At 41.0% G+C, this 9,292-nt stretch overlaps 2 protein-coding genes across 2 annotated transcripts; one reads left to right on the top strand and one right to left on the bottom strand.

Annotated features, from left to right (window-relative positions):
• The first annotated feature begins 3,637 nt into the window (after positions 1–3,637).
• LOC106565089 (zinc finger and SCAN domain-containing protein 2) lies at positions 3,638–5,867 on the top strand. Its single transcript, XM_014131772.2, has 2 exons — positions 3,638–3,951; positions 4,300–5,867. Exons 1-2 carry the CDS (start codon positions 3,765–3,767, stop codon positions 5,502–5,504), a joined length of 1,392 nt encoding a protein of 463 aa, XP_013987247.1. The 5' UTR covers positions 3,638–3,764; the 3' UTR covers positions 5,505–5,867.
• Positions 5,868–6,073: 206 nt separating this feature from the next.
• On the bottom strand, positions 6,074–9,168 carry LOC106565091 (zinc finger protein 62 homolog). Its single transcript, XM_014131773.2, has 2 exons — positions 8,863–9,168; positions 6,074–7,619 (listed from the first exon to the last, which is right to left on the bottom strand). Exons 1-2 carry the CDS (start codon positions 9,086–9,088, stop codon positions 6,736–6,738), a joined length of 1,110 nt encoding a protein of 369 aa, XP_013987248.1. The 5' UTR covers positions 9,089–9,168; the 3' UTR covers positions 6,074–6,735.
• Positions 9,169–9,292: the final 124 nt, after the last annotated feature.

Here is a 9,292-nt window from a genome sequence, read left to right as displayed (position 1 = left end):
CCTTACTTTCTTGTTGTGTTGCGCAGTTTGAATACCCAGAACTTCGCCATGATTGATGCGGCTTTTTCCCAGAAACTTGAATCTGATGTGGGCATTTATATGCTCCTTGTTTTTGTTTTGCCGTTTAGCTGAATGGTCACTGTACCCCCATTTCGCCCAAGACTTTCCAAAAAACAGGCAAGGCCAGCAATACAGGCAGATTGATGAAATGCTCCCTGTTAACCAGCTATACTTTTGATAACAATTGGTATTGAACGTCCTAACCTTTGCATCATTCTTCATGAATTGATCTCAGGCAGAGGTCGACCCTCGGTTTTCACACTTTTTCCATGTACCCCAGAGAATGAAAGCGGTTCTTCATCAAAATTTCAACAAAAATTTGAGGTAGTGTTGGCGGCGAAAACAACACACTTGAGCAGCTAGGTAGCTAGCTAGCTACTGAAGTTAGCAAGGCAAATTTGTATAAATTGCACTAACTGGACACAAAAATAAAGTTCTAAAACCAAGAAAACTATTTATAATCTACCTCCTCCATCTCCTGTAATTTGAAGAAACTGATTTGAATTGAAGTGTCCAAAAAATGCTCAACTATCACTTTTCAATCTCTATCCAATAATGTCATCCCCCCCATAATGCTCTGTGGTACAACCCCAATTCAACACACTAGGTTCATTCTCTGATCTTAATACTATGATTGGATGAACAACATGTCAGTTCATACTGATTGGTTGGTTGGAGGTCGTCCTCTGGAAGTGGTCCTAATTACCATGTAGGTCCATGGAAGGGGGTGAGGCCTATGAGCCTCCTAGGTTTTGTATTGAAGTCATTGTACCCAGAGGAGGACAGAAGATTGCTGTCCTCTGGCTACACCATGGTGCTACCCCAGAGAGTGCTGTTGAAGTTACTATAGACCTTCATTGCAAAACAGTGTGTTTTAATCAATTATTTTGTGACATTTGAATGTATTTAATATAGTTTTATCTAAAAAGGATAACTTTTTTAGTGTTTCACTATTTTCTTTTTATACAATTTCACTGAGGATGATGGTCCTCCCCTCATCTTCTGATGAACCTCCACTGGATTGGCATGGAGTCTGGGGTTCCGTGATTGGCTTTTGACAATTGTTTTGGATTCCTCATGTCTTACTCATTGATTTGAAGAAGTTTGGTCCGGATGCTGGGTACTATATTTTCTGAATATAATATTATCTGCCGTTCAGAGTGAAAACAATGAATGTGTCAATGATGTGGAGAGTGGAGGGCTACTGTCAGGGTCAGAGCCGCTATTGACAAGGAGAGCACAGACAAGGAAAAGCAAAAGACATGACAACCACAAATTTGCTCCCCCTGAAATCACCCAGTCAAAGCCATGCTCCTTATTGTTGCAAGGTATGTGGGAGGTATTTTAACAAAAAAAAATCAACATCAGAAAACACATCAGTGTGAGTAGTGCATCAACTCTGAGAAAGCATTCTGACAAAATGTTTAAAATCCCACACCTTGGAGAAACCATATAGCTGTCATGTGTGCAGTAAATGTTTCCTTACAGAGGAATACCTTCAAAGACATACAGTATGCAAATACATACAGGGGAGAAATAATTTCATTGCCATGTGTGTGGCACTCACTTTACCCGGAAGGGACACTTGGCAGAGCATTTCAGGAAGTTACACCCAGAAGAGAAACCATTCCACTGCCAGGTTTGTAGTAAAAGTTTCAAATGCGCTAGTATTTTGAAGGATCATATGAAATTACACAAGGGGATACACCATATACATGCTCCCAGTGGGCTAAATGGGCTAAACATCCATCGGCTAGTTCACACAGGGGAAAATCCTTTTTGCTGCAATGTGTGCAGCAAATATTTCCCTAGGAAGGGATACATTGACATACACTACATATGAGGATACACACAGAGGAAAAAAAAACGTTTTGTTGCCATGTTTGCCATAAAGGCTTCCATCCAAAGGCACACCTGACAGAGCATATGAAGAAGACAAGACACAAGGGTGGAAGTGCTCTATGAGGGGAACATAGTTCAGTCAGAATATCTGAAGAAATTGTTTCAATGTAGGACATTCCCCTCATGTCACTTCTGTTAGTTGAATGAATCGAACGTATTGATTTATGTGGGCAATTGATATGTGTTAGTGTATTTCTTCACGTTGTCTTCTATTTGGCACTATATCAATTTATCACAAAGCATAGTACATTTGTACTGTTTTGGCATATCCAAGGGAGACAATGTCAAACAGAGTAACCGTCCATGGTTGAACTAAAATGTTGGGATATTGGTGTCATTCATAAGAAAACTGCAAATATTGACACTCCTGTCCATATATAAATAAATAGGCCTAGATATGTTTTTCTGCAACTATCTTTTAACAGATGACTTTATCCAACAAGGAGAAGGCTGCATGACACAGGGCACAGATAAATGCTGATCCTCTATCAAAAGAGGAATACCTTGCCAAGAGAACAGCATGGTATTATTTCCATGAATGTCATTGTACATTTCAACTTAATTAGTTCATTGTACACTGAGTGTACAAAACATTAGGAACACCTTCCTAATATTGCGTTGCACCCCCTTTTGCCCTCAGAACAGTGTTGCAGTTCTTCACACACTCAAACTGGTGCCCCTGGCACCTACTACCATACCCTGTTCAAAGGCACTTAAATAGTTTGTATTGCCTATTCACCCTTGAAATGGCACACAAAAACAAACCATTTCTCAGTTGTCTCAATGTTTAAAAATCCTTCTTTAACATGATTGAAGTAGATTTAACAAGTAACATCAATAAAGGATCATAGCTTCCACCTGGATTCACCTGGTCAGTCTGTCATGGAAAGAGCAGGTGTTCCAAATGTTTTGTACACTCTTATGCCGTATCATGAACTACCACAGCTATCTTCAACATCAGTGAGAGACGTTCAACCAGAGTAGTTCTAAATCCTAACACTACAAATAAAAGAGCAGATTTCATAAACAATGCAAAAGAGAAGTCAGTTAGTTAAACAGCTACGGATGGTTGAACAGCAATTGCAACAAAGCAAAAGAAAGGGAGGGACATTACCAAAATGTTGAGAGGTCAAAGAAAATGAAAGCAAGTGAGCAAACATAAGAGGAGAGGGGGGGAAAACTATTTTGAGAGAAAAAACAAAGTCAATAAGTTCTTATGAAAACATGAAAATAGTGGGATTGAATTCTACTGTATGTTATAAACCATGATGCCTTTATGATGCAAAAACTAACCTCGGGAATAAGAATTTGACATGGCCAGAAAAGGTGAGGAATGTATCTGCAATGGTTATGATATATTCGAGAAATGTGACATTACAGTATTCAGAAGTGCAATACTTCAACCACTTAAAACTGTGCTTAAGCATGGTCTAAAGTTTGCATGAGGATAAGCACATTCTCACCTCAAGTTTTTATAAATTCCAACTTTTGCGTGAAAACTAGCGCACGCATGTTTTGTGCGTATGTAGCGTTTATAAAAATAGGCACCTGGGTAGAAAATGTGTTGTTCAGTCTCATCCATAGATCAGATCACAGAAACCAACAGTGCAGAGGCCTGGCATGCCTGCACAGTAGGTGGCGGTAATACAAATACTTTCAACGTCGTGTAGGCTACATCACTGACTCAAAGGGTGCAAATATACAGCCATTGGGGCAAACTCTTATCGCTTCTCTGTATGATATATATCAATGGTATACACTTTACTGTATCTGACATAAGAGGTCAACTGCTTCTTTAGAAAATGTCTAGACTACAGTTGTTACACCTATTTGTCAGTGAGCGGCTAAGAGCGGCTGCTGCTGAAATATTTGGGGCCGTGGAAAAAACAATAACGGATTACCAGGAAGAAATCTCCCGTTCAAAGGAGGACAACGACCGTTTACGATCGCTGTTCGATATCGCTTTCCAACCTCAGTTACCGAAAGCAGGTTTGCAGTTTACTGATTTTCTTTTCTTTAACTAAAACCACATTCCGTCTTCCTATGTCTGATGTCCTTCCAAAGGGCTTAACAATGGAGAGAGTGTATTCCATTCACATTAGGATGTCAAATTTCATTTAGGATTGCTATGGCAAAGACATTTTCTTTTAAAGCTATACATTAAGTTTCATACACAAAAACAAATATTTATTTTTGTAATGATTTGGTCACAGAAATCAAGGGAAATTACCAATAAGCATCTGGAACTTGTGTCAGAGCATATAGTCTAATTATATTTAGATTGTATGTCTCATTTCAGCATATGTGAGTTAGCTATGTTTTTGTTGTTCCCTCCAGACCCACTGCATCTCACTCTCTCAAAAGAGCTTCTCCCTGAGCATCAGCACCATGAGCAGGAGTGGAGCCCCAGTCTGGACCAGGGGGACCCAGAGCCCACGCAGGTTAAAGAGGAACCAGAGGAGTTTGGGACCAGTCAGAGGGAGGAGTTAATAACCAAAGACTCCATTTTGAGGGACTGTAATCAGAAACCACCTGAGCCACATCTTTACCACATCCAAATAGTGGAGAACAGAGAGAGGGACTCACTATCGATCAACACAACAGGAGAGATCAAAACAGAACCTGGTGAAGAGTGTTATGGTGGGTCTCACTGGGAACCAACCAGTGACTCTCAGTCCCTCTCTGCAGTAAATCCTGACAGTTCTGCAGCTCAGACTGAAAACAGTGAAAGTGACGATGGGGTGGACAGTGGAGTACGACCATTAGGGCTACAACCATTACAATCAAACAACACCCAAACCACTTCTCAAGATAAGACGTTTCCATGCCGTACGAAATCACGCCGCCAAAGACTAGCCACGCCGTGTTTTTGCAAAGTGTGTGAAAAGTCTTTTGACTTCATAAATCATTTAATCAATCATGTGCGAATGCATGCAAAGGATAAAGGTCATGTCTGTGGTGTATGTGGAAATGGCTTTGAGTCCACAGACGGCATGCTGGATCACCTGCTAACACACATTGGAGCCAAACCTTTTTGCCAGATGTGTGGTAAATGTTTCACTAATAAGGCGAACCTGAAAGTGCATATTGTGAGGGCTCATGCCGGTGAGAGACCATTTGAGTGTCCTGTGTGTGGAAAACGCTTTCAAACATCATTCATTTTAAAAACACACCAAGTCATTCACACTGGGGAGAAACCATTTCAGTGTCAAGATTGCGGTAAACATTTCAGTCGAAAAGGAAGCTTGCAGATGCATCTGAGGACACACACAAAGGAGAAGCCGCATCGTTGCCATGTTTGTGGAAAGGGCTTCCCTGTGAAGAGATCCCTGACCACACATATGACGACTCACACAGGGTTGAAACCGCATCGCTGTGAAGAATGTGGCAAGGCCTTCGCTGTGAGTGAAGCTCTGACAGTGCATATGAAGACTCACCTAGAGGAGAAACCGCATCCGTGCCATGAATGCAGCAAACGCTTCAATCGGATGGGATCCCTTAGAAGGCATATGAGCTTGATTCACAAACTGGAGAAATCGTGATTTGTGTGGGGAAAATGTGTCAGTTTAAACTAGGTTGAAAAGTACTAACTGATGTCTAGAATTATATACATACTGTATCTCAGAAGACACTGCTTTAGGTTGAAAAAGGTAGACAATAATGAATGCATGAAGTTGCATAACATTGTGGGGAGCCACAGAGTGGTGTGTCTAACAAAGACCTGTTACTGGATTAATTAAAATTGCATGTTTAGAAAATGTGTATGTGACTGCTTGAACTGAAAGACCTTCCATGTGTGTGGTTTGAGAAGGTGGCTCTTTGTTTAAATATTGAAATATGTCAAATCTATTTTGACTGTGTTGCACAAAATGTAATGGTTTAATAAAACAAATGTTGCAAATGTTTTTTGAACAAAGGTCATTTTGGGAAAGCCTTTTTCTCTTGCCGTATTGTAAATTAAATTGGGTAGGACTTTTGGTAATAGTACGAATAGTGTAACAGTGAGATTCTTATATACAGAAGACGCCACCACAGTACACACTTGACATGGTACTACACCCACACATATTGCTGCTGCCTGGATGGTAGAAGATTGCACAAATAGTCATCCTGACTTGAAACAGACCAATTATTTATTAAAACAGTTAAAGATGCACTATGCATAATTCGCTCCGCCATTTCCTGGTTGCTAAAAAAACATTTAGCACAGCTGCCCCCAAACTCTGGAAGTCTCTCCCACCAAGCCACCTGCAATTCAGACTCCCATCACCATTTTCAAAAACAATATCAAAGCCTACTTGTTTAGTCTTGCATTCCCCTAAGCGTAGCTCACCCTAACTCAGCCCTAGCCTAAGATAAGTAGCTTTTATTCATTTTATTGTCTTGTTTTAATTCTCTTTGGTGTGCAGTGTTCTTATGGTTTTTGAAAGGTGCTTAAAGTCCCATGTATTATCATTAGGGATAAGGATAACTGTGGCAAGACCCGAATAGGCTAATCATACAGCCCAGCAGTCAGGTCCAAGTCCTAAGGGGAAATAGATAAGGATGATCAAATAAATTGATTGATTGCATCTAGTTAGGTTGAATAAGATGGATTTTCTACCCTCTGCATCTAGTATAATTACAAGAGAATAACATCACCAGTCCTCACTGTATTGTAATGCATTGTTCAAACATCAATCACTGGTTCTTCTAGTGTCTTAAATCCTAGACAATAGTTAAACTGCCCAGATGTACATGTTACTCTCCTTCTGAGTGTAGATGTCTCTGCTGTTAATGTTTTGACTGAGCAATTTTCCAGCTGTGTGGTCTCTCCCCTGGGTGAATTTTAAAGTGGGTGTTCAGGTGAGCCGACTGATTGAAACATTTCCCACAAATGTGACAGCGGTAGGGTTTCTCTCCAGTGTGAATGCGGTGGTGTCTCCTCAACAGGCTAATGGTGGTGAAGCTTTTTCGGCACACAGAGCAGCTGAATGGTCTTTCCTTGCTGTGCCATCGCATGTGGACTTCTAACTGACAAGAGAAATTGAAGCACTTCCCACACTCCCGGCAAGGATACACTCTCTGTATGCCTTGGGCTTGATAGGGGGATCTCTGTTGAGGCAGCTTGGTGGTGTTCTGGTCTCTAACGTGTATGTGTAGACCAATGCTTTCTCTTTCATATGTTCCCTGTGGCTGTGGGGCCTCATATTCTGAGAGTCCTCTCTGAATTCTATTGTTGATATTGGGTTGGGCACTGTTTTCACTCCGAGCTGCAAGACAGTCTGAATTCATGGTGAAGATGCGCTGTAAGTCACTGGTTGGTTCTGATGTGCTGTAGCCTTCTCCTTCATTCTCTATTTTGATACGCTTATTAGATATGGTTCTGGCTAAAGAGTCTCCTTCTCTGTTGTCCACAGTTTGGGGAAGATGTGAAGGCTGAGGTGGGTCCTGATCACAGTTACTTTTCACAAAAGGAGGCGTATATATGGATTCTCCTTTGGTTTCAGACTCCAGCCCTTGAAGCTGCTCTTTCTCTGGACTGTTTCTGAGCTCCTGTTCCTCTTTAATCTGTGTGGGCTCTGGGTCCTCCTGGCCTAGACCGGGGGTCCACTCCTGCTCACGATGCTGCTGCTCAGGTGAAGATGCATCTTCGGTGAGATGGATAGTATGACAGTCTAGAGGGAAAAGAAATTAAGCAAGTATGGTAAAGGCAATTCTATTTCAGCGAACAACACAGCATACACAATCAATTCTAACTGAAGCTGGAAAGACAGAACTATCAATAGAAAACTGGTAGTTTGCTTTGTATATATCCATAAAAAGTATGCTGATATATGGCTGAGAAAAGCTGCCTGCCTGTCTGTCTCATCCCGACATGTTCATTATTATGGGACATCGAATTTAAATATTGAAACAATGTTGCAAATGTCAGACACAGACAGCAAGGTTTATACAAGTCTCTGCTGTTGAAAACTAAATGTTAGTCTAAATGAAATGTGAGATAAAAAGCATCTAGATATTATAGTCGAGATCAAGTTAATAAATTGTCTGGCTGGGCTGATGAGACAGTGGATTGTGCCGTCAGATGGAAGAGTAAACAGGCATTTTAACATCTTAGAGTTAGCCGTTGAGAACTTGTGGAATAGACACCGGCTGGAATGTGTTTTTTTTACCAATCAGCATTCAGGATTAGACCCACCCGTTGTATAAGGTGTCTTAGAGTGTGTTAGTAAATTCAAACTGTGCCAGAGTGCGCTCTGGGCGTTTGTAAATTTAGCTCACGGAGCATTCAGAGCTCACACTGGACGCTCTGGCCGAGGAGTAAGGTTGATCCAAGCTCTCTGACCTCAATGCAGTCAAGCACCCAAGCTAACTGGCTAACATTGGCTAGTTTGCTAACTACTTCCAGACACATAATGAGAGAACACCCCACTCTGACCATTTTACTCGCCCTAGCAGAGCTGGTTTGGCTGTTTTCATGTTATCCGGAGTCTTGGTGACTAACTGTGCTGCTGGCAACAATTTAATTACGCTATGTTTACTGACATCAGACCCATTCAATGGGTGTAGAGAATTCGTAAATTCATCAGTTATTCTGCCCTCTGGCACACTCAGACGAGAGTGCTCTTAAATCGGAGTAGATAGAGTGAATTTACAAACGCACACTTAATGTAACAATGATTGCGTTCAGACCCCAGTGCAGCGCAGTGTAAACAAGCGTAATAATGGTAGGGTCGGTATCTGACGTTAGTAGGCTTTTCATTTTCTCAAATGCTTAGCAATAACGTATAAACAAATTCTGGTAATGTATTTTCCTATAGATTAATTAATGGAGTCCAACAACAACCAATTCCCTCATTTTGAGAAATAAAAATAGGTTGGTAGCCTAGCGTTCATTTAGCTAACTACCTACTATACCTGTTTGAAGTAGAACGCGCTGAACAGCGATATCCAGCAGCTTTCGGAGATGATTGTTCTCCTCCTTGGAGCGAACGATTTCTGTCTGGTACTCAACTATCGTACCCTTCACAGCCCCAAATATCTCATTGGCAGCCGTGGTTAATCTCTCGGTGAGAAATATATTCAACAATTCCAATTTTTTCATTTTGTTTTCTGTGTGAGTAGTATTTTCACAATCCACCATCTTTGTTTACGTCTAGTTTCACGGAAGTGACGATGATTGTGATCTTTGTTTCCGCTCTGACCGAACTAAAGAGCACCATCTGTGTATTGAAAAATTATAATAAAATCGAATAGGGCACCAGATTTGTCTAGTAGGGGTTCTCAAACCACTCAGGGAATCCTAGCTATTCCATATATTTTAACTATTCCACAGCTAGCACACCGG

This window comes from Salmo salar, chromosome ssa12, assembly GCF_905237065.1.
Source record: "Salmo salar chromosome ssa12, Ssal_v3.1, whole genome shotgun sequence".
Lineage (NCBI taxonomy): Eukaryota > Metazoa > Chordata > Actinopteri > Salmoniformes > Salmonidae > Salmo > Salmo salar.
This window is presented reverse-complemented; position numbering and strand designations above follow the sequence as displayed.

Bases quoted from the DNA above. Each gene is read 5' to 3' on its own strand.
- LOC106565089 (XM_014131772.2), top strand. From the start codon at position 3,765: ATGTCTAGACTACAGTTGTTACACCTATTTGTCAGTGAGCGGCTAAGA. The intron at 3,952-4,299 runs GTTTGCAGTTTA...TGTTCCCTCCAG, and splicing joins ACCTCAGTTACCGAAAGCAG to ACCCACTGCATCTCACTCTC.
- LOC106565091 (XM_014131773.2), bottom strand. From the start codon at position 9,088: ATGGTGGATTGTGAAAATACTACTCACACAGAAAACAAAATGAAAAAA. The intron at 7,620-8,862 runs GTATAGTAGGTA...TTTTCCCTCTAG, and splicing joins GCGCGTTCTACTTCAAACAG to ACTGTCATACTATCCATCTC.